General features: G+C 34.7%; 3 protein-coding genes across 4 annotated transcripts in view; 1 reads left to right on the top strand and 2 right to left on the bottom strand.

Annotated features, from left to right (window-relative positions):
- The window catches only part of LOC111506974 (uncharacterized), a 96,819-nt gene extending 70,076 nt beyond the window's left edge, over positions 1–26,743 (bottom strand). The window contains exon 1 of the mRNA XM_074171631.1: positions 26,558–26,743. Coding sequence (XP_074027732.1) covers positions 26,558–26,594 — 37 coding nt within the window. The 5' untranslated portion in view covers positions 26,595–26,743. The remainder of the gene's footprint in view (positions 1–26,557) is intronic.
- LOC141480898 (uncharacterized) lies at positions 6,889–8,906 on the top strand. Its single transcript, XM_074171629.1, has 3 exons — positions 6,889–7,174; positions 7,287–7,502; positions 7,560–8,906. Exons 1-3 carry the CDS (start codon positions 7,096–7,098, stop codon positions 8,723–8,725), a joined length of 1,461 nt encoding a protein of 486 aa, XP_074027730.1. The 5' UTR covers positions 6,889–7,095; the 3' UTR covers positions 8,726–8,906.
- Positions 20,232–23,398, bottom strand: LOC141480899 (uncharacterized). Of its 2 annotated transcripts, XM_074171633.1 has the most exons (4): positions 21,233–23,398; positions 20,952–21,173; positions 20,476–20,893; positions 20,232–20,373 (listed from the first exon to the last, which is right to left on the bottom strand). In XM_074171633.1, exons 1-4 carry the CDS (start codon positions 21,401–21,403, stop codon positions 20,246–20,248), a joined length of 939 nt encoding a protein of 312 aa, XP_074027734.1. In that variant the 5' UTR covers positions 21,404–23,398; the 3' UTR covers positions 20,232–20,245. The 2 variants fall into 2 exon arrangements, with proteins under 2 accessions (XP_074027734.1, XP_074027733.1); XM_074171632.1 differs by having other exon boundaries at positions 20,232–20,893; positions 21,233–23,397.
- Positions 26,744–27,870: the final 1,127 nt, after the last annotated feature.

The following is a 27,870-nucleotide window of genomic DNA, read 5'->3' as shown; positions in this document are numbered from 1 at the left end:
AAGGCGCTCCAAGAGCGGTGCCTGTGCTAAACAAGCGATCCACATTGAATTTCAATCGCTGGATATTGAATCCAGCAATACTACATCCTACAATATTTCCTATGCAAACTGAAAAGGCAGAGTTCATCTTGAGCATCTGGAGTGCACAAAGATGGTCTTCCACTCAACCTTTGACAAGCAGAACAAAAGATCGCAGACTACTAATCAAAATTGAGTAAAACCATAGATATATGTGCTGATTCAAATAACCGCTTTCTAAATATTAGGGGATTTCATAAATTCAAACTAATGTTTTCGAAAGGAGAAGAATTTCATATTCTTAAGAGCATTTGGGATAGATAGCATTGTAAGTGGTCGATGTATTATAGGAGAAACTTCTCTAAAACAATGATGATTCGTGGAGCAGTGAAGTTTTTGGCGAGATTTCATATTTAGCCACCCAGCTTCTCGTAACTTATGAATGATAGGTTGACGCCTACGAATACCATAGATGAAGCGGGGACAATAGTTTTGGATTTTCTGGATAGGAATCACACGTTGAAAGGTAAGACCTCGTTAGTCCTTAGCTCGCACAAGTTTCTCAACTTCTGAGAGTCGTCGTTCGTATGGGGGCGACAGCTGATTAACGGAAAAAACAGATTTTTTGCGTAGATGTTGCAGTAAGACAGGAGCTATAGACCGTATCCCAATAAGTAAAGGTAAAACGAACTAAAAACTCGCAAAGTATTTTTTTAAGATTCAAATTCAAAGTTGCACGAGATCCAAACAAAATTTTCAGTTTCCAGATACTTTCATGAATGTATTCCAATATATGCTTTTCGAATCGTAAGGAGTAATCTATCCAGAGCCCAAGATTCTTCACCACCTCACAAAACTGTACAGGAATGTTATTGATAGTAAGACAAATATTTTTTTGGTGAAGAAGTCTGTCATTTCGCCTCCAGAACAGCATTGCCTTAAATTTGTTTGGATTCAATGAGAGAGAATGATCTTTGGATATTTTGAAAATTTTATCAAGGTCTTCGTTAATTTTCTGACAACCATTCACTATGTCTTAAAAGTAGAAGGAATACATACACCTGAGTATCATCCGCATACATTTGTAGATAACAATGCGAGACAACATTTTTGAAAATTCTGGGAAAATTACATAGAGATTTGGCCCCAAAACGGATCCCTGTGGAACCTCACATGTCAGTTCTCTTGTTTGAAAAACCCTAGTATTGAGTACAACTCGTTGCTTTCGACCACTTAGATAGCTGCCAAAAAACAACAGATTCTGCTGAGAGTCCAATATATCGTAGAATATGTTTCAGAGCAGAATGATTTAGTGTATCGAAAGCTTTCGAATGGTCTGAGAGAACTAGGACAGTAATCATTCCCGAGTCAGTTCCCAGGAAGATACGATATGTCACATTCAGAAGGGCTGTCGCACAGCCCTTATGTACTTATATTAATTACATAAAGGGAGTAATACTAGATACCAGAATGGCCTGGAACCAACATCTATAATATTCAGAAACATAAAGAAAGGCAAATGTAGCACTGTTACTGGCCAGGCGCACCTACGAAGACAAGGGGTCGGTCGGTAGCCAGGCGGTTTGACGTGGGTGCTTTGTTCACTCACTCGAATTGACTGCCGTGTTGGTCGGTGGTTCAAGCCCTAGTCTGAAGGATCGATTTTCACTTGCTATCGTCCAACCCGTGTTAGCAATCACACGTTAAAAGGTAAGACCTCGTTAATCTTTAGCTCGCACAGTTTCGACTTTTGAGGGTTGTCGTTCGTAGGGGTGCGGCAGCTGGTTACTGGATAAACAGATTTTAACAGAATTTAATCAGACATAGTATATAGGCTCTACACCATGGTGGTTAAACCAATGATAACATATGCATCTATGGCCCGATGGACAAAGATGAACGAACGACTGCTATTAACAAACTTAACAAAGCAAAGGTGCAAAGATATGCATATTTGGAAATGACGACAGCAATGAAAACCACTCCTACAGATGAATTGGAGAGACTCTTGAATCTTTCTTCTTCACATCTTATAATGATGCAGGAAGCAAGGGTGGGCCAATTCAGATTGAGAAACTCACCGAGAAATCCGCGTTGCTGTTATCACCTCGGTCAGTATACATCAGTCTTCTGGACTGGAGCTTTCTGGTCATCTTGCAATGCGCATGGAATTGAGCAGATCCAGATTTTCACAGCAGCCAGGTTGCACTTGGAACACGAACGAACCTCAAAATCACATCGAGACTGGTCTAGAAATGCCATGGAGAACTGAGGAAATGCGGACAGAAATAGATTCACTATATAGTGGATGCCAGGACACTTAGGCATTGCAGGCAATGAAAAAATTGTTGAGTTTGCCAGATCAACATCTCCATGTACAATTATAGGCATTGAACCAGCTGAGGAGTTACTATGGTCTTTGATAGGGAAACCAGATTGGAAAATAGGTCTATTAGGAACATGGACAGTACTGGGAAAATATAACCGGGAACATACACGAAAAAGAACTGAAGAACCGAGAAGAGAACCGAATAATTCCTTCAACAAAGGAGTACCTCACTGCAGGCAGTGCAAGAAAGTGGCAGATAGAGCTCGTCATATTTTATGCCAATGTAAGGCACTGAAGCACAGGAGACAAACAATAAATGGACTGAAAGTTCTGATAAAAGGTAAAACTTGGAACCTCTGGCATAAAATTTGGTAAAACGCATGTTGAGAAGAGTAGTGAAGTTCTGGTTTTTGGAAAAAGTGCTTGTTTTGGAGAAGAATATGATATACATCCAGTAAGGGATCCGTACAAACTAGAACAAGGCGTCCAAAAAAAAAATCTCAGAGGACAGGACTCCTGAGCCATAATATAAAAGACTGCCAATAAACCTTGTTCTTCAATAAATTCTTTCATTTGCTCATTTGCAAAAATTGCTTTGGAGAGTTTATTGCAGACACTATCGATGTGCAAATCCTAGCTTATTGATTCATCCGAAATTATTCTCAAAAATGTATTTTTATGTGACATATCGATATAATTGCTAACAGCTGTTTCATACTTCTGTTGACGTATTCAAAATCAGACGGTTGCGTTCACACCAACTTGTGAACTGATCAGTTTAACATTCGTTATTAAACTATCTATCGTGAGACCTGTGACTATGATGGTGTTAAAAAAAATGTATTCATTACTGCCAATCTGCTATGTCCATCGAGATGGACATATTTTTCGTGAAGCTGAGCAACTCTAAACAACTTGTAGACCAAGGCTGAAGCCTTCAAAAATGGCAAAAAGTGAAAAAAAAAAATACTGGGATGAAACCCATTAGATAATATAATATAAATGAAAGGAAAAATAAATTACGAGCGTAAAAAACTACAAGTCCTATGGGAAAAAGTTAAATAGCAAAGTTGTAGGTAATAAAAAGATCCATAACTTTTGTGAATTTTTTCACATAACCTCAAAATTTCTGTGAAAAATTAAAATAACCATGTGTTGGGTGTTTCTATTTTTATCTTTTTCAAAAAAAGAAGTCTACGAAATTTGAAAAAAACTTGAATTTTATGTCCCATTTCAATCATTATGTATAATTTTGAGCTGTTATATTTTTTAGGAGTGATTAATTTTTGGGAAAGAAAGTTTTTGGCTTTCTACTACTCCATCTTGATACAAAAAAATGTGGGAATCTTCCAAAGAAAAGAAGGAAGTAATCAATTTGAAAATAAGTAACTCTGTACATGGATGTGTAGATCATGCAAAGAAGCAACTTTCAGACACAAACTGGAAGAAAGCCTCCCTGAAACAGCTACTTTCATATGAACATTGAATTACACGAAAGAAAAAAATTCTTTCGAAACAAATACTTTCACATGAACACTGAATTATACAGAAGATAATTTTCTCTACTCAGTTTGTATTCCAAACATTCGTTATGGAATGAAATTCAGATATCATTCACAGGAATTCTACTTTAAATGAATGGTAATAAATTGCACTTACATGGAACACCGTCATCCTCACTGGTGTACATCGATGTTTCGCTATAAGACACTTGCCTTAGGGCTCGTCAGTACCAAATTGGATAACATTATAGAACATACACTAGGGTGCTTTTTTGATATTAGGTCAAAATTAGGTGAAAAAATCAATTCTTCAAATCAAATGAACTAGTGTATTTAGGACATGAGAAGGTGAGTTCTCACCAAATTTTGTAAAAAAAATATGTTTTTTGAAAAAGATAAAAATGAAAAACCAAATACTTAGTTATTTGAATTTTTCACATAAATTTTGAGGGTATGTGAAAAAATTGTAAAAGCAAAAGTTGTGGATCATTTCATTACCTACAACTTTGCTATTTAATTTTTTTCCCATAGGACTTGCAGTTTTGCCGGAAATCGGGATAAACCATTTTTTACCCTTAAAAATACCCCCCTTCCATTTCCCGAATTCAGATCGCCCGTAATTTATTTTTCCTACCATTTTCATCATATTCCCCTCCTTTTTTAATGGGTTTCATCCATGGGTTATTTTCTTTTGGTTTCAAAAATTATCTCTTGGCTACTACTTTTTCGGTGTTTGGAAAAAAACACCTTGATTATGTAAGAGAATAATTAGTGGTTTTTATAGAAAGCAGGCACGAAATAAGTGAATCAGTGAATAATTACAGTTTTTTTAGTGTAATTACGAACAGTTCATCGTGCTCAGCTGACTTTTTGTTGAGATAGTAACAGATATTGGAATGGATTTATTTTATTGAAATTTTTTCCAAACTGAACAGGGAAGAGATAAACTTCGATCATTTTGATAGTCCGATGAAACGTGCATAGAGAAGAGTGTTACAGTTCTGGTGTTTGGAAATAGTGCTTGTTTGGATATTTAAACTATTCGTTTTTGCAACTTGGCTCAAATCGTAAATCACACTAGGTGAACTTACGAATCGTATGATACCTTTATCATCATTTTCTGTGGAGGCGAACTCAAATTTTGCTAAATGTCATTTATGAACTCGACTATTGAAGGGCAGGATTGATATTTTTAATACAATTACTCTCAGTTGCGGAAAATTTCCAGCTAATTTATAGCTGTATTACTGATGTATAATCAAATTAGGGTTTAATTGAATAGAACTAGCCGATACTTAATGAATATCCATATTAAAACTCATTTATACAGTTTATTGTATGATTTCCACTATAAAGTGTTTTGCAAAACCCGCGACACTTGTTTCGCTATAGCTTTTTCAAGTGTAAAATAATTATTTTACGCTTTCTCAAGCGTAAAATAATTATAAAATATTACTTTTAGCTTGAGAAAGCTAGTGTATACCAAAACACGTGTCGCGGTTTTTATAAAATCATACAATAAACTGTGTTAATGAGTTTTAAATTAGGATTTAGTTTAGATAAACTCTGACGACGGCAACTTGGTTGAAGAAACGCGCCTCACGAAAGTATTAAACTCATAATGTGTGTGTGTTTTTTTTTCGGAACAATTTCATTATACTATGTTGTTGATGTACTATGTTTTTCGTCATATATTTCCGAATGACCCAATCATTAGTTTCCCTGGTATTGAAATGACATGTTGTTTTGAGCACTCAGTCACGATAATTAACCATTAAAGTTGAGTACATTTTGAAGTCGCATAATTAAGGAAATAAAATGAGTTTCCATTCAGCCGAATTCATTATTTCAATAAGTAATACTTGAAAATAGCAAATGTATATTCAGTGTTAATTTGCCACAAGTAATTAATTCTATTATTGTGTTTATTTTCCAGGCCTGCTGACTTTGAACTTTGATGATACAGCGAGACTATTAATCAAAATAGTATGGTACAAATAAACAAAGTGTGGACATGTTTTCAAGCATTCGATAAGGAGTTGTGTCAAGAAACACGAAATATGACGTTGAAGTGATGATTTTGCTCTCTCTGAGTTAATTGAACTATAAGAATTATCACGATGTACACAAGAGAATTACAAAAATACTGTCTTTAGTTAAGAAACCAAATAATTTTTTTTGAAGTGAATATTAACTGAATCAAATAAAAAAATAGGATGCAACTAAATGTGTTCAATGTTATTATTCCGACTTGTGAGTGATGATCAATTATATTAAAAATCTACGAGGGTGGTCTAAAAAGTTTTCGACCTAGCAAGAGTCCTAGACATTTTTCCAGATTTTTTTTCATTTTTCAACAGATTAATTGCGCCTAAACTGTGCCAACAGAGGGTTCGAAATGTTCATTCGAACACGTTTTTGGTTTAACGTGAGCAACCGCGGCCCCTAACGCGAGGACAGCTTTCTCACTTCAATTCGGCTGTCGTCTGGCACCATTTGGTGAACTTTTGCGATATTTTCGTCGATAACTGTGGTTTTTGGATGTCTAAAACGTTCATCGTCTTCCAAACTCTTACGGCCACGTTTAAATTTAACTGCCCAAAATTTCACTGTGGTAAATGATGGTGCAGAGTCCCCATACACAGATTCCCCATACAATAATACTGTCTCTCAAACTAATAAATAAAAAAACAGCAAAACATTTCCTTATTTTGCCTTAATTTTTTTATGCTCAGAAGGTGATTATCTGGTTGTAACATTTCGACACCCCCAACGAACAAGGTTGTAACTCAACTTAACGTACTTTTGAGTTTTAACGATAGGCATACTCAGCACAAAAAGACGCATCTGGCAATATTAAAGACGTATGTCTGCATACAATAGTTTCGCTAATACGTAGTTGAACATGGTTGTATGAGATATTACATTTTGTGATTCAACGTTAAAAAGAATGTAATAAATAATACGTCTTTCTTCAAATCTGATATTATTATCGAATATTTGGAAACAAAGATGTTAAAATAGATACAACTTTATTCTTCGCATGATTTTTGGGACTATTTTTGAAAAACAAAATACAAATCGGGTCACAACCTTATTGCATGAATTTCTCCTTCAAATTCTTGGATGCTTGCGGAGTTACTGCTTTGTTCTCACCAGACCAACATTCGTTTACCTGTTGACAGCGTGTGTGATATTAGTTTTTTCTGTTCGTTTTTGGAATTGTAATTGAATAATATTTACAAAATGCATTGCGGTGGGCAGCGCAGTAAGAAACTATTAGAAATGGCTCTAAAGGACAGTGAAAAAACAAGTTATTCGACAAGTAAGTAGTTTTTCTCATTCTTAACCTCACTTTTTTCATTTTATGTTCACACTTTTTATTTTAATATCGTATCGTGAATGCATACATTGTCATATTTATTTTTGCTTTTCAGAAGTGAGTTTCGGTGCCGATGACCAATCGTATTCAGATAGAAGTTCAGTTATAGACCCCGAAACAATCATTCAAAATGGCGGGGAACTATTTCAATTTAAAGAAAATCTACGACCACGCCGCAGTAACTTTCTATCTGCATATTGCGAATCGGCATCTAGCCGGGAGAAAGAACCTTTTTCCCCAGATGTGTCAGAGTATGTTCCGTCCCATGATGGTTAGACAATAATTATTTTATTCTTCCACTTCAGCTGATTGATCTATTGGTTTTCAGAAAATGGTGGTTCCGAAAAAGATTGCTGGCAAGAAGAAGAGGAATTAAATGAAATTCCCGCAGAAAGTGTTCGTGATATTATTCAGCCAAGTACAAGTTCGCCTTTGAATGCAGTGGCGTTCACTACTACACAAGATGACGATGCGAAAAAGAATACTAATAGGAATATGTCAAAAAAATCTAATCCTGGGCGTAAGAGAAAGAGAAATCCTGAAAATTGGAAAACTAATATACAAAAGAGAAAGAAAAATGCAGGAGAGGAATTCATAAATAAGGGTGGTAAATTAAAAAATATACGGCAAATGAAGCAAGGCTGTAATGAGAAATGTAAAAAAAAATGCTCTGAAAATGTGTCTGTTGCAATGAGAACTAAAATATTCACTGATTTTTGGGCCCTTGGTGATCATAACAAACAAGTGGAATTTGTAAGCAGAAATGTAGAAAGAATGTCCAAAAAGTATGTTCTGCTGCAGAAAATTGAAACATCCAGGCGTCACTGGACTTATAGGTACTCATTTTGTATCGATGGCAAAAAAATTCAGATATGTAAAAAGATGTTTGTCGATACTTTAGATATAACTGATAAATGGATCACTACTATTCACAAGAAAATTGACATGCAGGAATCTAGTTGCGCTGTGCTTGACGACAGACGTGGGCATCATACTAATCGGCCACATCAGATTTCTGAAGATGTCAAAGCTACTGTCAGGGCTCATATTTTGCAAATACCATCAGTGGATTCCCATTATGTTCGGGCTAGAACAGAAAAGAAATATTTTGAGGAAACTATGACATTTCCAAAATTGTATAAGCTCTATAAAGAGTGGATGCAGGAAAAAGCATATGAACCGGCACTGACAGCTACCAAAAGACAGTATCGAGAGATATTTTATAACGAGTACAACATTGGCTTTTTTAAGCCAAAAAAAGATCAATGCCCAACATGCGACATATATGCCAGAGCTTCGACTGAAGAAAAAGAAGCCTTACAAAAAGAATATACAACTCACATAGCGTCTAAATTTGTGGTCAGGGAATTAAAGTCAGAGCATAAATCAGTCGCTACAGGCAGTAGCTCAGTTGTTTTAGCAAGCTATGACCTTCAAAAATTTTGCCAACTCCAATGTCTGAAGTTTCGTTATTCTATTATAAACGAAAATTAGCCGTCTATAATTTTACTATTTTTGACGTGGGAAACAAAGAGGGCTTTTGTTACGTATGGGATGAGACAATAGGCAAAAAAGGTGCCAATGAAATTAGTAGTGCCGTTTACTGGTTTATTGAAATGAAGGTTATAGAGGGGTTTAAAGATTTTGTTTTCTACTCTGACAATTGTGGAGGGCAAAACCGGAATAGAATTGTGTTTTGTATGTATGCCTTTGTTGCAAAAAAATTGAATATCAATATAACACATGTGTTTTTTGAAGTAGGGCACACTCAAACTGAAGGAGACTCGATGCATGCCCTCATAGAGAGACGCAAAAAAAATCAAATTGTTTATGTTCCTGAGCAGTGGATATCAATAATACGATGTGCCAAATCTTCTGGCAAGCCATATACTGTGACTGAAATGAATCAAGGTAAAATTCTCAATTTTAAGGACTTGATGAATAAACAAAACAATTTTGATGTTGGTATCTACACCAACATCAAGTAATAAAATCAAATGGAATAAAGTCAGATGTTTAAAAATAGAAAAGGAAACCCCCAACTTGATACAGGTGCACTATGATTTGTTATCTGAAATTTCCTACCAAATTGATTTAAAAAAAAAAACAAGGCAAAAAATCCTCCAGGAACTTGGCAAAAACACAGAACTTACCTGATGCTACCACTATTATACCCTCAGCCTACAAAGGTCCCCTACCTATTTCCAAAGCTAAGTACAAAGATTTAAACAGCCTTTGCAATTCAAAAGCCATTCCAGAATTGTACCACAATTATTACAAGAACTTAAAATATATTGATGGAGTTGCCCAGGACCCTTCTTCAGATTCAGAATAATGTTGTTGTACTTTAAATAAATGTTGGAGTTTAAGATTTTGTTTTTCCCAGAAGAATGTTTTGTTTTTGTCTGAATTTGTTGGTTTTTAATAAAACATCATAAAAACAGTTTTACCTTCTATCTAAACCAAAATTTGTGAAAATTATATCGCACGAGCCAGAGTTATTTCAAAGAATACAATGTTTAAATTAAACATACAACCTTTTAAATAGTCAAATTTGAAAACACAGACAAAAATGCTTTCAGAAAGGTTGTATCAATGAGTTACAACCTTATTCCTCAAAAAATCATGAAAACAGTGAGGGTTGAATGTCTGTGAATTTCGCTTTTCTAATGACTTGAGAAATATTGAAAAATATACAAACACTTGGAAATAATCCATCTAAATACTATACGGTTGTTCCAAAGCGTTAAAATTAAACATTTTTTTGTTATAATTTTTACAAAATATTTTTTACGGTTTTTTGTCTTTCCTCGAAAGTTGTTGAATATGAGTTACAACCTTGTTCGTTGGGGGTGTCGATTTCTTCGATCATTTCAGAATTGAAATCAATCTGTTGGTGTACACATTGCAAGAACGTGTTGAGCTGGTTAGCCTTTATTACCAAAAACAAAAGTGTGACCGAGCGGCTACAAGGATATTTACCACAACCATCCTGAACGTAGCGTTCGCCATAAGTACGTACTGGAATTGATTTCAAAATTCGCGGAAACGGGTTCAGTAATGGATAAAAGAGGGCACCCATTGGAATTGTGAATGATGAAGGAGCAGCTGTGGCGGTATTGGGACATGTCCAACTTATGCCAAACACGCAATCTGTACGACAACTTTCCGCAGTTTCCGGTATTAGTCTAACGTTTTCAGATTTTGACATAGACACAAGTTCCATCCGTACAAAATACGTTTGCTTTTCTGACGAATGCACTTTCTTACTTGATGGAGAGGTTAACCGGCATAAGTGTAGAATTTGGAGCGATACAAATCCTCATGTATTTCGAGAAGCTCACACTCAACATCCAGAAAAGCTAAACGTTTGGGTAGGAATTTTGGGAGACCACCTAATTGGACCTCTGTTTATTCCTGGTAATTTAACTGGCGAACGTTACCTTGAAATGCTGGGAAATGCTATTGATCCGTTAATAACTGAACAATTAGAAAACGATCATCTACTACTTGAACAACAATTGCATTTCCAACAAGACGGAGATCCTCCGCACTAGGCTGCACCAGTTCGCCAATACCTTGCAATTCCCCGGTCGTTGGATTGGAAGAAGAGGTCCTATGGAGTGGCCTGCCCGATCTTCTGACCTGAACCCTCTGGACTTCTTCTTGTGGGGACATCTCAAGTCCAAGATTTTTGTGACACCCTGAACATTTGGACAACTACGCCAAACAATTGTGAATGAGTGTCGTCAAATAACTCCAATTATGCTGAATCATGTCAGAGACGGTTTTCAGTATTATTGTATAGAAGTAAATGGAGGACAATTTGAACATTTGATTTAAACACTCAGATTTGATTTTTTGGATTGTAAGCATGATGATAAAACAATTCAATTTTTTCAAGAATGTGATTTTTTGAAGATTGTTCAAGTTTGTAAAAAAGGCTTAATAAAAATGGGCTTGTTCATGTAAAAATAACCAAATTATTCAAGGTGGCTCATTCGAGCTGCAAAATTGATTTTTGGCGAAAACGGTTCATCAAATTTATGGTCGGTGAGTTTTTGATAATGGATACAACCTGGGGCGACCCAGGTGGATCACCCTCTCATTATGCTATCGCCCAAAATTCTCAAGATTCTATTAGAAATAAATGGTCCAGATTCGCAGCAATCATATGATTTCAACAACAAATATTCAAACAAAGACTCGGGACCGTATATCGTTTTTCTAGAGCATGCAGATAAAAACATAAGTAGATTATTCCCAGTAAGAGTTGAATATTTCTTTTTATCGGAAGGCAAAATTAAAAAAGATATCATGGATATCATCTCAGCAAAAAGAAATTGAAGGTTTTCTTCAAAACGTATTCAATAGCAAACATGAAACCAAAGTTCGAGGTACGTCAACACCAGAAATACTTTCTCAATTTTTTGTGTAACATACTCTTTATGTTCATCATACATCATATCAGTGAATTTTGTTTTAGATTATATTTTTATAATCACGGAAGAAAATCCTTGATGATATACAGTGTGTCTTACTTCTCATGGAAACACCCCCGTATCTTCCGTACTATTCGAGGTAGAACGATAAAACTCTCAGGACTGATGGAAATGCTCAAAATGCACCTACCACCTGAATGGGGTTGGCCAAAGTGATATACACTGTCCGCCACTCGCGATGGAACACCCCATTTTTACGGTAAAACATATTAGGGGGCAAAATAGGCCCAAATTCCTTCAGATTCGTGATCAGAACTACCAACTTACCACGAATACACTTTTTTCCTGGAAAAATTTCAGTCCTGAAAAATCCGAATTTGTCTCACTTCTTATGGAAACACCCCCGTATTTTCCGTAATATTCGAGGTGGAACGATGAAACTCTCAGGACTGATGGAAATGCTCAAAATGCACCTACCACCTGAATGGGGTTGGCCAAAGTGATATACACTGTCCGCCACTCGAGATGGAACACCCCATTTTTACGGTGAAACATATTAGGGGGCAAAATAGGATCAAAATTCTTTCAGATTCGTGATCAGGACTACCAACTTACTACGAATACACTTTTTTCCTGAGAAAATTTCAGTCCTGAAAAATCCGAATTTGTCTCACTTCTTATGGAAACACCCCCGTATCTTCCGTAATATTCGAGGTGGAACAATGAAACTCTCAGGACTGATGAAAATGCTCGAAATGCACCTACCATCTGAATGGGGTTGGCCAAAGTGATATACACTGTCCGCCACTCGCGATGGAACACTCCATTTTTAGGTAAAACATATTACGGCACAAAATAGTTCGCTTCCAATACCTGAACCCCTTCATTCTATCTGGAGAGTACTCTCAAGTATGAAAGATACAGATGATGTGAGATGCTATCATCCATTTTGAGCCTAACTGAGGAAAATGTCACAGCACCACATTCTCAGATTATCGAGATAGTATGAAGCAGTGTATGAAAAATTATCGATGGCGGCATCTATTATAACTGAAGAAGATTATTCGTAAAACTAATTCTGGTTGCTGAACATTCAAATTCTATCCCAACCAGAAGTGAGAGCTCTCCATTGATGAGCAAAAACTACAAAAAATGGAAAAAATCTATATTCAAAGGTTTACATCTCGAAAACTGTACAATTCTGTGCTTTGGCTGTGAACACTTTCAATCAGCACATCAAGAACTACAACATATCAAAATTTCGGCAAAATTCAAGGCAAGCCATTTCTCATAAGAAATGTGCGGGGTCCTTTATCAAAACATTGAGGAAACATTTTACCATCCGAAATTAATCTTCATACTCATTGCAACACCGAAACAACTGTTAATTTTCAAAGAATAAATCGCACTCGGTGAACAGGTAGAATGTAGATTATTTAACCTACTTGCTGAATTGTTGTCTGAAATCATTTGAAGGGATTGAATTACATCAGTTTCATTGAATCATGCGGAGCCCTGAAATCACCATGGAAAACAGTTGCTCATTGATATTTACTGTCAACCTGACAATATTGTTGAAAGATCTTGTTATATTAACCCCCAGACCAGTTTTCATTGCATTTGTTTTTTCTAGTATTGTTGTTCTTTGAATCACCGTTGTTCCTGTTGTTTCTGTCGTGTTTTTGTTCCCATTGTGTTTATTGTTCCTGTATTTGTGTTGGATATTGTTCCTGTGTTCCAGTTGTTTTCTGTTCGTGAGTTCCTGTTCATATTTTAATGTTTCTGAAGTTACCATTTTAATTAATTTCAGCTCATTTTGATTGACAAAGTTCAACATGGCACGTCTGTCACTTCAAGCAAAAATTGAAATTGTTTTAATTGTTGGTGAAGGGGTGAGGTCTGAAATCATGAAGCGGCCGCTGAATTTAATAGAAGACACCCGCTAGAGGTAGCTGTACACCCTGGAACTGTACATAAAATATATAATCTATTCGTGAGCACCGGCCAAGTAACAAAGGACAGAAAAATTGTAAAACATCATATTGATGATGATACGATATTGGCGGCTCATCAAGCTGATCCTAGAATTAGTTTGAGAAACCTATCGCTTCAACTCAATATGAGCCTCAGTAAAATATGGAGGTTTTTAAAGAGGCATAAAATGCATGCGTTCAAATCCAAATTTTTACATACTTTGCACGAAGGAGATGAAATCCGACGTATGGAAAATTTTGACAATTCTAGAATTGTGACGAGGATATGATATCATTCTCGCACGTCACAATACTAATATTGTGACACAACTACCGACATCCATCTTAAGTTTAATCAGGTTGGAGCCTAGCTCCATTACCCTTGCAACTGATTTTTGTCAGAAGGACAAATGGGTTCATGACTCAGAGGTGGTGGGGGTATGAAAGTCCTCAAACATCAATACCGCCCTTTCAATCACATTGAAGCGTGTTTTTTAGATACGTTTTAAAGGACTTTCATCAAGTATTACTCAGTTCTGTCATATTTTTACAAATAATATATTTTGTTTTTTCAGAAATTGGATTTTTTTCTGCTTTGCCACTGATATACTTTTGGTTTTCATCGTATACTGGATGGAAAAATCAATATTTTTTTATATTACTCTGACAATTGAAAAAAAGTGTCTACCTATCGTGATTCGAGAATGGAAGTAACAGTTAAGAATTGTTAAGAGGATAGAAACTGAAGCAAGAAAAAACGAGAAGAAATTTAGATTGAGTTGGAGATTGAAAAATTTCAGCATCTCCCCTTCGGTGATTTAAGAATTTTTAGATTGCACCAAACAGTCAGTTTACTTCAATTACCGGCAGCAATAGCAAGTGAATAGAATTTCAATCTAATGAAATAGTTATAGGAGTTGGATGTATCTGAAAAACCTTTATTGTGAGAATTTCACAAAATAGTTCACGAACCCGCAAAGGTCTGAAGAAAAGGAATTGAATAAACAAAACTAAATAGAAAAAAAAACTGTAGGAAAAATCCTATTGCTTTTTTGAGCTGAGAAAAATTAAAATTCAAAGCAATTCACCAAATACAGAGTTCACAAAGAATTATAAAAAAAAATAAAGAACAATTAGCAATTGTTCAGAGAGAAAATTATGTAGCCTTCATTCATGATAAAAAATATTCTAAGATCTAAGATGAACAAAAGTGGAATTAACTCATTAAAAAGGTTTTTTGTGGAGATACACCTCAGTGCTTGAAATATTCAATTCTTCTTGAAAAAATTAGGTTTTTCATCATACGTACGTAAACAATACGTCAGTGAATAAATTATAATTTAATGTGCTATTATGAACAGGCTTACGTTTGAAATGTAAATGTCGGCTCTACAACATCCTAAGTTGAACATACAAAATATTTTGCACACCCCAGGAAACGAGTGTGGGTACGCTACTGATCGGTACCAGTTAACTGGTTATCACCAACAATATGATGACTGAAAGAGTACGATAATTTTGGTTTGTAGAGATTAGACTTTGGCAAGGACAAAAACTGAGGACAAGGTAGTGATTGGAAAATGTTAGGGCGACTAACTGCCATTATGATCTAGATAAAAATTAAAATTATTCAATATGCAAAAATATTGAGTCACTGGAAACTTCGAAAAAAAAACTATATATATGTAATATATATATATATATATATATATATATATATATATATATATATATATATATATATATATATATATATATATATATATATATATATATATATATATATATATATATATTACATATATATATATATATATATATATATATATATATATATATATATATGTATATATATAAACAGAAGTTAATATCGGACATAGCACTCATGAAAGTGGCAAACCATAGACACGTGTTTCGGGCTTTTGGCCCATCATCTGTTTATATATCAAGACACTCAATAACTTTCATATTTGTATTACATATATATATATATATATATATATATATATATATATATATATATATATATATATATATATATATATATATATATATATATATGTATATATATATATATATATATATATATATATATATATATATATATATATATATATATATGTATATATATATATATATATATATATATATATATATATATATATATATATATATATATATATGTATATATATATATCGGAAAAGTCTAGGGATATTTTTAAAAATGGCAATGATTTTTTTTAGATCGCTTTAGGAGAAAAAAAAGTTGACGGGTGATTATTAAACGAATGTAACTCACAACAAAAGTTATTAAATGGTCAAAAATACTGAGTGCGCATATAAGCAAAACTAAAAAAAATATGGCTCTTCTTTGGCACCCCGAAAAAAAAATCATAATACAAAAAAAATTGGAATCAGTACAAAGTATGGCCTCCACGCTAGTTTATTACGTCAATGTCTCGTTGAGGTACATTTGCCCTTTCAGCGATTAAAAGCTCTCTCAATTGAAACGTTGTGTGAATGTTCCCCATGTGCGGAGTAATTTTTCGTTGAAGTATGTCCCACACATGCTCGATGGGATTCAGGTCCGATGATTGTGCTGGCCATGGCAATACATCAACTCCTTCGTTGGTGAGCCAGTCAGTCACTAGACGCGCGACATGTGGACGAGCATTATCGTGCATTAGGTGGAAGTTTTCACCAACAGCACCAGCAAACGGACGGACGATAGGTAGAAGAATGGTGTCGAGGTACTGTCGAGCTGTGAGGGAGCGATTTGGAAAAACGAGATCGGTTCTGCCACCGATCATGATTCCGCCCCATAGCATGTACCAACCTCTGTATGTGTGGACTTCCTGGATGTATCTCAAACGTTCATTATTTCCAGGTCGTCTCCACAGTCTTACTCGACAAGAATCTAGATGAAATTCAAATCTGGATTCGTCTGTAAACAAAACTGTGGCCCAATCATTTACATCCCAGTTTTGATGTTCTTGACACCACTCTAATCTTCTACCGCGATTGCCTCTCGACAAAGGTGGACATCTAAGTGGCCTTCTGTTGTGGAGATCTGCTTCATGCAGTCGATTTCTGACAGTATCACGACCAATGGTTACCTGGTGCGTCTGCTGCAACACGTTAACCAACTCAGGTGCTGTGACTGTCGGTTGTCTTCTTGCGGTTAAGACCAAAAATCGCTCTTGAACTGCAGTTGTAGCGCGTCCTCGCCCTGGATGTTGTTCGGCTGGACTGCCAGTTTCACGGAAACGCCGTCACAATCGACTGATAACACTTTGGGAGACCCCCAAACGAAGAGCTACATCATTTTGTCGCATGCCATCTTGAAGAAGCCCTACAGCTCTATTCATCTCAGCCAATGGTAAGTGATGGCGTTCCATGTTAAAGCACAATATTTCCAGTTTAATTGCTGAGCAAGAACTGCATAGAATGTACAAACTCGACACTTTCAGATCATTCATTTTAGCCGAAAACCTACAGTTTGTAAAAAACTTGATAAAAGATTAGTTACCGTTTTTGCAGGCTTCGTTCAACCCATAGAAATCTACAGGTTGGTCGAGTGTACCAATTTAATCGAAATTAAACGACCTCATGCATTTATTTTTATGATATTTAGTATGTTATAAAAATATCCCTAGACTTTTCCGATGTGTATATATATATATATATATATATATATATATATATATATATATATATATATATATATATATATATATATATATATATATCGCACCCCTATCGCACCCCTAGAGCATGTCACCAATTTTTTTTTTAAATGGATCACCCTATATTGTTTCACATTATCACAAAGTATGAAACATATGGTCTGAAAATATATCTCAGAATTGTCAATTTGGCAGCAAACGCTCCAAACTTCACAAGTGCATACAAAAATAAATCTAATGCAATTTTATAATTCACTTAATCATCATCATCTTGATCAGACTGGGCTAGATAAATACAGTCGCAAAATCGGCAACCATATCGAGATCTACTTCCTACACTCAACATTAGCGGTTAAATGAGCTTCAGAGGGAGTAATGAACGAAGATTACACAAGATTCTACCGTATCGATAAACAGGGGTGTAGAAACGCCAATTTGTTTTTCCCAGATAAGGAGAGATCCTCACTTACACCGTATCACAGTACCCAGCAAATTAGGAGTAATAGAGCAAGTTTAGACCCATCAATATAACTCAAGTGGTCCGAAACTCATATCATTCATAGGGAGGAACAATGCGTTTTCAATAACTACATGGATGTAATAATAATAATCTTCATCAATCCTAAGAAACAAGAATGTTTATAACAGTGATAAAATTTAGAATAATGATTAAATGAATTATTTCAATATTAATTATCAGTTAAATATACAGCACATAAATACATAAATATATATATATATATATATATATATATATATATATATATATATATATATATATATATATATATATGTGTGTGTGTGTATGTAAATTTTTAAATTATAATGGTAATTAAAAACAAAAAAAAAACGTAATATGGAGATTAGAATTTTAATTAGAGGAAGAAAGCAGAAACTTTTTCAATTCCCATTTGAATTTTGTTTTTCGATTCATTTTAAGTTTCTCTGGAAAATTATTAGATACATATTTTAACTCCTAAATGAAATAATGATTTCTCCCCAAATTTTGAGTGATGATTTTACTAGTAGTTTTTTTGCTTGTCTTGTATTATGTGGTATATATAAATTCGACGTAGGTTCAAGATATGGTAATTTTAATATACATTTTATTAGTTTATTTTGCAGTCTCTTGAAAGGATTTATTATTGAAAAATTAGCTGTTCCCCAAATTGAAATTAAATATTGTAGATTTGAATATACCAAACAGAAATATGTACATTTGAGATATTTTAATCGAATAAAATTTCTAATCCTAAATAATATTCCTAAAATTGGTCCTCCACATCTCAATATGAGTATTCCAACAAAGACTTTCATCAATGTATGGTCCTAAAAATTTTGTGTTTTGACAATATTTAATCATTTTGTTGTTAACAGCCAAATTCTCTTTGTTTGTGATTTTGTTCTTAGTTATCAACATTAAAGAAGATTTTCCATAATTCAAACTCAGTTTATGATAATTTAACCAAGAAGTTAGCAATATAATGTCATTTTTCATGTTATTGTAGACTCCTTCAGTATCGTTACTACGTGGTAGGAAATCATCCTGGAAAATGGGAATTGAAACTTTCTGTGTTTTTTACCACTTTATAAAAATGGTAAAAACTTAGAAAGTTTCAATTCTCATTTTTCACTGCGTTTTCAAATAACCAAATCTTCGACAAAGCTGAATTTTGGTAGAGACCTTGGATGCACCAGTAGAATTGAAAATAGTTAATCTTCCTGAAATTCTGTTAGTAATATTTTGACATTTCTTGAACAAAAAGGATACATTACCTAAAAGACTGCTTATATTTTTAAAATTCACTTGTCACTGAGCAAAACTCAATCCCACAATCTCAAAGAATAATAAATATATTATTTAGACTTTTCCAAATCATAATTTTAGATAATTTATTTGTGGACAACAATCGCTGAAATTTGAGTGGAGCTTGAATATCCGTCTTCCAATTTTATTATCACTTTTCTTTTTGTATAAGTGTCAATCATGATATTTTTACGAATCTGGCCCCAACATCAGTAGAAAGAATATTGTATTGTACTTTTTTGGACAGTAATACACGACATAGTGTTTTGAGAAGTCATTGACTACACTATTTTATAAGAGAAGAAACTTTGGATGGAATTGAAAAACCGACGTGTTCGAAATGCAAGGAAAGGAGAAAATGCATAAAGTCCCTATCAATCCACAAGTTTCCCTATATTTTAGTAATACATTTAAAAAGATTCTCTCCAACGGAAAGTAGAGGCAAATTGAATGATGTCATCGAATTTCCTCTAGAAGGATTGGATATGAACAATTTCGCAGGAGAAAATGTGGCTACTTGTTATAATCTATATGCACTTTTAAATCACAGTGGGACTACTAACAGAGGACATTATACAGCATACTGCAGACACCCGTATACTAGCGCGTGGCACAAATACAACGATTCACACGTGTCACCAATTTCACCAAAGTCGCTTGTGAGTGGAGAAGCATACGTCCTCTTTTATGTAAAGGATGGAACAAAATCGCGCCTTTAAGATAACCGAGGGAAAGTTTCTTTGTGCAATTATTATTTATTTTTTGCTAATTTCTTACAAAGTAGAACTTAATATTGTGATTTTTTAATAAGTCAGTATAAGTCGAACCATCAAAAAAAATCCTAAAACTAAATAAAATTTGTTTGTGAATAAAATATACATATTGGATTTCACAATAATAATTATACAAACGTCACTGTTTTTTTGGATTCCAAATTTCAAAATTTATAAAATTTATTTATTTCTGACCGGGATATTATAAGCTTATATCGTCATAGTTACGCTATCAATAAAGAGGGTCATAACTCCCTTGGGACATTATAGATTTTATAATTCCCTCTACCTTTCACAAGTAAAAATAAATAGAAATGAAAACTGAACCATATTTTATTTATTCACGTCATTACAAATAATAAATGTACAATTTTGAAATGTTCCCTGAAAATTACTTCCGCCACTGGAAACAATTTCTTCTTTTGTATGGCTGGAGCTTCTGTTCACTACAGTCGAGGTACCTGCCTCTTCTGATGACAAAGTAGACAACATACGCGCCGTTTTATTTCTCAATTCGATACTATCCTCCAAATACCCCTCCGCCACCGTGGAACTTTTCCAACCTCCGTGTCTTTTAAAGTTAGTCATAGTTGCTCCTGCATTGGCTAGAGCAGTAGCAGAAGTGCGACGAAGGCAATGTCCCGTATAGGAAGATGAGTTTGGCAATCCTAAATACATTGCGATTTTGCTGGGGATTTTCCCAAACATGTTTTTTCCAATTGGCTGAGATGTACATTTATTTTGTCGGAAGCTCAAAAAAAATCGTTCAATACCTTTAGGACGCAAAGACATATAAAGTCTTAATAAAGGCAAAGCGGAGAACTCTTTTTCATCCACAACTGTAAATTTCTTCGATACACCAGTTTTACTTTCCGGTACGTTCACTACCATAACGGAATCCCGGTCCTCTATATCCGATATCTTCATATTCAAAAGTTCCTGACTTCTGCATCCTCCAAAATAACCCATAATCAAAACAACCTATAACAAAAAAAAAGGAAATAAATACACAAAAAAAGGAAAATAAGAAAAAAATTACCTTATGCAATAAATGAATATCATTAGGAGCGTCCTTTAGGAATCTGATAACATCTTTAGGAGATAAAACAGCAGACTTTTTCGGCTTATAACTCTTACTCTTCCGTTTCAAAAAAGCCTGTAGTTCATTGAACTTGGTGATATCTCGTTTCTCATGTATAGTCACCATCGATTTTAGCATTGACCATTTAGTCCATAAAGAATTCGGACTATACGTTTCTGACTGAAACGAATAAACACAATTACTACCAAATCTACCGAAAAACATAGAAAATTCCTTACCAGTTCTTGAAAATATGCCAGAAATACAGTTTCAGTGACATCTTTTGGCATAACATTTTTCCGTGTCAGCCAGTCCAGATATATCTTGTATTCTTTTTGGTATACGGCTTCACTTTTCGATGGAATTAATGATTCTCTTGCTTGTTCAGATTTTTTCAAAATATCCTCCATTATATTTGGGGTAGAAAACACGTTTTCACCGCAAACACAGCTTGATAACAAAGTTCTGTTTATAAACAAGTAACATAGCAACAACCTAGCAACAAGAAAACTCTACTATAATCAACGGTACCTGATTCAAATATACCGGGAAGGTAATGAATTGGTACATTTTTCCGTTTCAAAAATGAACATAATTTTATTGAAATCGGTCAGAAATAAAATTATCTATGTACCACGGGAATTAATGAGCCTTAATAACCTCAGGCAATTGCTGTCCCTCGGGCCAGAGGCCCTCGGGACGCAAACTTTGCCATCGGTAATTAAGGCCCTCCTAATTCCCTTGATACATAAATAACTATTACATGTTTGTTTAAATCTGTTCGATAATGTTACACACAGTTTATCGACTAACATTGAGGAAATCTGCCTATAGAAAATATACTGAAAACAATGATAAATCATCCCTTAAAGAATGATGAACAGTCTACAGCTTATTCAAGAGAGACTAGATATGGAAAGGTCCTAAAACATTTATTTGCTGATTCAAGCAAATAGTTGAGTGAAGTGAGACTGAAGCCCATTAATGTTTTTCTCGTTATTTTTCAAATTTTTATGTGTGATTGATGCAGATATTTTGACAAACCTGATTATATTGTTCTGAGTATATTTACCTTATTCGTCATAAATATTTAGACGTTCTAATAGAAATAATGTGTGAGATTTCTTATTCACGCTTTCCATGGTTAGTTAGTCTAGGTACTCCAGGTCTAGAATACCAGGGTGGTCCCAAAAGTACCCGGCCTGACCAAGAGATGGCGGTAATTGTTTAAAAACTATCACTTTGTTAGAAAGTACACAATCTAAGCATATGTTTTAAGTTGGCAGCCATTTAAACACTCAATCGAAACATCTCCAGGACACTATTTTTGCTCAAGTGTGAGCAAACGCGGCACCCATCCTGCACACAACTTTCTCATGTCCAAATTTTCAGATAATATATGATGTACCGCACTTTTTGAAATGCCTACCAAGTCTGGTTATTACTATCACAAAATAAGTTTGAATACTTCATCAAGGAAAGAAACATACATATAAAATAAATATTCCGAAATGAAATATCGAAACATTAATCTTTCCCAAAGTACATACACTGCCTGCCGAAAAACAACTACTTTCCCGACTAATACCACGTTGGACATTCAACTATATCCGACAAACATACAAGGCTTTCCAACGAAAACTTGACCCCCACTGTAAGTCAGAAATGGACGTGTAATCGCAAATTTAAAAGAACACGTCAATTGTTATTTCCTGAAGGAATAATTCAGATATGAAAGTCATATACCCCAAACTTCACCCCCCTGCGGTCAGCAACTACCACCCCTATTTTTTTCAACGGCATGGGGTGTCGAGTGATACATCATTTGAAAGGTATTTTGCCCCTCTATTACCTCTGTAATTTTTTTTTCGAAATTGGTTCATTCGTTATTGAGAAATTAAATGATGGACATTTTATTTAAGAAAAAACAGAAAATAATTCGCTGTCGTCCATTTTAATGAGGAAATCAACAACAAATAATATCAGTGGTAACAAAATCAACGGATATATTTTTTCCAAATGACCTCCACCTAGTTCCATACAATAATACAGTCTACTCTCGAAAGCGTTCCGTACATTATTCATGATGTCCGGCATTCGGCAATCGGCATTACCGAACAATTCTCTGTCGCAGGTCTTCTAGTTTTGTAGGCTTAGTACAATACACTTTGGACTTTAGGTGTCCCCACAGAAAGAAGTCCATCGGTGTGAGATCAGGTGATCTAGCTGGCCACTCCACTGGACCCCTTCTGCCGATCCAACGCATTGGAAAACGTTCGTCCAAAAACTGTTTCACCCGAACATCAAAATGTGGGGGTGCACATCCTGCTGGAATGTTATTACGTTTTCTACTGAATTGTCATCATTTTCTAAAATTTGTGTAATCACAGATCAACACCTTCAATGAAGAATGATCCAACAATATGATTACCAAGATTTCCGGCTCAGACATTCAATTTTTGTGGAGTGTGTGAATGTGTTTCCATCACTAATTGAGGATTCACATCGCTTCAGTAACGACAAGTATGTCTATTCACTTCACCATTCAACATGAAATATATGTATTGTATAATAGGTTTGGGTTATTAGTCAATTTCTCGCTGAACACCTCACGAATCTGAAGTCGACGATCAGGATCATTTTCGTTTAATTCCTAAACTAGCCTTATTTTGAAAGGAAGGAATTTATAGGCTTTCAAAATCGAAAAACACTAGTAGCTGATACATTAGACGCTCTAGCTACTTGTCTGATAGATTGTCGATTATCCATTGTACCTACATGTCCTAAAACTGCAACTTCAACTCCGTCATTTCTGACAGAACGGGATACTTCATGTTTTCTGTGAACAGAACCTGAAGTTCAAAACTTTTCCATTAACTGTTTACTGTAATAATGGCTCATGTTGTGGTCTGGATGATTCGTATTATAAATTCTTGCAGCGGCGACATTCATTATTTTGATGATAGTAGAATAAACCAGCTCCGTCACGCTGGAACCCGCTTTGAAAAAAATCTACTTTTTTTTAGCCAACTTTACCTACAAACGATACTAATAAATGTAGTTCATTTTTTTGTAGTCTTATCGGTTACTGAGAAAGCACTATTGACATTATTCTAACTACGAAGGACGTGTAATAATGTGCCAAAAAGATAGGAAATAGGTTCTAAATGGATTGTAGTTTATTGTAGTAACAACAAAATATTACTATGTTTTATATTCTTATGAACTACATCAAAAAAGCTACTATAACAAGACTACAAATCATAAAATAACAATTGTCTTCAAACTACAAACGATGAAGTTGATTATAGCTGAAATTAGATGTTTGTAGTTACCATTAAACACATCAAAATTAATGAAATAAAATCAAGTATTTTTCAAGTGCACTTGTAGTAAATCAAGAACAAAATTTTAACTACAAACGATGCTGATGAATGTAGTAGAGTTAATTTTTTGGTAGTCTCATCAGTCCTCAAACTACAAACGATGAAGTTGATTGTAGCTGAAATAAGATGTTCAAAAGTAGACTATTATTGTATGGAACTAGATGGAGGTCATTTTGAACACTATATCCGTTGATTGTGTTGATTTGTTGATTTCGTCAGTAAAATGAACAACAGCGAATTTTCTATTTTTTCTTAAATAGAACGTTCAACATTTAATTTCTCAATAACGAATAAACCAATTTCGAAAAAAATCACAGAAGTAATAGAGGGACAAAAGATCTTTCAAATGATGTATCACTCGACCCCCCATGCCCCCCGTAGCGGGGAGTAGTTGCTGACCGCAGGAGGTGAAATTTCGGGTATGATTTCCATACCAGAATTAGTCACCCTAGAAATAAAAAATTGTCGTCTTCTTTCAAATTTTCGATTACACGTCCTTTTCTGACTCACAGGGAGGGTGTTTTCGTTGGTTAGTTTTACAGCAGGACCATAGTGAGAAATAAGTCGAGTTGATCACCTGCAGACCGGTTTTCTCTCATTAGTGCAGGAAAGATCCGACCCAAACAGCAAAGTGTCTGGGACTCAATTAATTTCAACGCGGCACCACTGCATGTATGAAACCTTCGTCTAAGAGAAAGATTGTTAACTTGTTGTTTTCCGACAGGCATTTACCAGAACCTACGGTGTAAGTACTTTGGGAGAGAGATGAATGTTCCGAAATATTTATTTTCTTTTATTACTATTCACGTTCATCCAATAAAATAAATCTAGATAAAGCATACCTGTCCCCATGACAGAGGTGTAAGGTAAACTAAATTTCTGCGATACTTCTCGGTCAGACCATGACAGAACGGGATTTTTTGGTAAATTTTCGTTATGTGGACACCCGGCGATTTTGAAAAAAATTTTGACTGTACTTACGTATTTTGATGCGTAGATTATGAATTCGAAAGAAAAAAGCGGCGCTCTCCCTTATTTAAAAAGTTACGGCCCTTCAAAGTTCAGAAAAGGGCAACTTTTCAGCCTTCTTTTTCACTAAATAAACTATTTAAAAACACAAGCATCTATTCACTAGGTCACCTTTACACCTTATTCTTCCTTCTTTAACACTTTTCACTTCAATAATCAACATTTTTCTTATAAAAATGTTAAAAAATGTACGGAGCTGCTTTTTGGTTACATATCACTGTATTTTACGTTTTTAAGGTTAATGATATGGTTGGTACGACTGATGCAGTCCATATTCCTGAAGTAATTCAAATGTTTTTTACCTTCATTCTTTAGATCGTAAATTGGTTTTTGGTGGTGTATTACGAATTAGAAATAGTAGGCGACGGCAAATACCAACTGCTTTTTTCTGAAATGTCACTAGTAACCTAAAAATAGAATAATGTCACCAGGAGAAGCATTCTTTTTTAAATTAAGTTTTTTATAAGAAAAATGTTGATTATTGAAGTGAAAAGTGTTAAAGAAGGAGGAATAAGGTATAAAGGTTACCTAGTGAATAAATGCTTGTGTTTTTAAATAGTTTATTTAGTGAAAAAGAAGGCTGAAAAGTTGCCCTTCTCTGAACTTTGAAGGGCCGTAACTTTTTAAATAAGGGAGAGCACCCGTTTTTTCTTTCGGATTCGTAATCTACGCATCAAAATACGTAAGTACAGTCAAAAATTTTTTCAAAATCGCCGGGTGTCCACATAACAAAAATTTACCGATTTTTTTAAATGAATAATGACTAAAAAAATACGAGTCGTCATTTGACACTACAGACTTGAATCATTTGATTTCCTCCATTTGCATATTCACTAATAGTAAAGATGATTTTGGTTTTCGAGGCTTCAAATGACTTACCTGTATAATAAGTTCAAAAAATGGTTTTTGATTTCATATGTTAACTCAAAATCTTATGTGCTAAAGTTTCTATTTAATGTTTCCATCATATTTTCAAAGTTTTGAAATTATAATTTCATCTGCCATACCTATTCAAAAAAAATCAAAATAGTTTAGTAACTTTCGATGTTTGAATAAAGCAAAATATTTGTGTTTTCTCCAAAATGAATCTCTTGAATTATATCACATCATCCAACCAGTTTTCTCCTTCAGAAATGGACTTTGACTTACCGAAATTAATGAACATCCAAAGAACGGAGGACAACATAACTGACCACACTTCGAAGCCGATTTATAGTTTATTTCGACGGCATATTCCTGCACTAACACAATACACTCTGTCTAGTATTAGTAGTATTCTCCTGGTGAGCAACCGACAAACTGATACACTGGGCATCGGTATCGGTAAAATATTATGTAGGTTTAATGGTTTTAGTCGGTAATGTCTATAAAGACATTCTAACGTTCTGCCACGATAATTAGTGCTGGTGCAACATATTTCTGGCTTCTCCGCACCAGTGACGTAGGCGGTGTTACATTTATCCATCCAATAATGGAATAATAATAATAATAATGTTAATAATCACACTTGAATGAAGGGAACCAAAGGCGAATTTATGGGGGTCAAAAGAGGTATTTACCTCTAATCGACATCAACATTCAATACTGAAATGGTAGTACTGGAACCTCAGGCGTAAAATATATCCAATACAAGTACTGTTCCGAAACACCAGAACTGCAATACTCCTCTAGAGACGCGCGTTTCACCTACCAAGTTGGCGTTTTCAAGAGACGAAGGACGCTATTTATATCTAACAGGGTACAATTTCAGACACACCAATGATTTCGGGTAGATATTCACGGAGAATTTGCTCGTGGAAGTTCTCGCTATTTTCAACAGAATGATCCATATAAAAATTGAACAATGGACTGTTTGGAATGGGACCTTTATCACTGTTCATAGTTCTCGTGCCACACTTTACTATTTCTAGACTTCTCAAAGAATCCCAAAGTGTCATGAAGCGATTTCAACAATTGTAGAAAGTTTTCATTCATTCTATAGCCGTTTTCCATGACATGTTGAGCGAAACTAGATTTTCTGGTTTCCGAAATTGGAAATCTACCACGTGATGTTTCAAACAAACTTTAAAAGCTCTAACCAACCCCAACAAAACTGTGATAATCCCCCTCTTCAGAAGGAGAACATTGGACGATCTAACGACACTTTCCCTCAACCTCCATTCCATTTGGAATGTATCTAACTTTGAATCTAACTTAACCTAAGCTAGTCTAACCGGTGTATTTTTTGTAACAGTGCTCGCAGCTTATTTCGTATAGCCTCGACTCTCAATTCTCCAACAACTTGTCTTTAAAGTTACCTAGGCAAGAAATTTGATGGAAATGGTCGATACTTGATGAAAATACATAACGTGTTCAAAAAAAAACATGCCCGAAGAAGCCACTGTTTACTAAAAAATTCACACCGGAGTGTTTGAATATGTTAACAGGAAGTATTATAGGCTACTTTTACGTTTAACACTTTC

Source organism: Leptinotarsa decemlineata, unplaced genomic scaffold (genome assembly GCF_025532065.1).
Source record: "Leptinotarsa decemlineata unplaced genomic scaffold, Ldec_3_MD MMD2_tig00000026_RagTag_RagTag, whole genome shotgun sequence".
Lineage (NCBI taxonomy): Eukaryota > Metazoa > Arthropoda > Insecta > Coleoptera > Chrysomelidae > Leptinotarsa > Leptinotarsa decemlineata.
The sequence above is the reverse complement of the archived record's forward strand: the minus strand, read 5'-3'. Positions and strand labels throughout refer to the sequence as shown.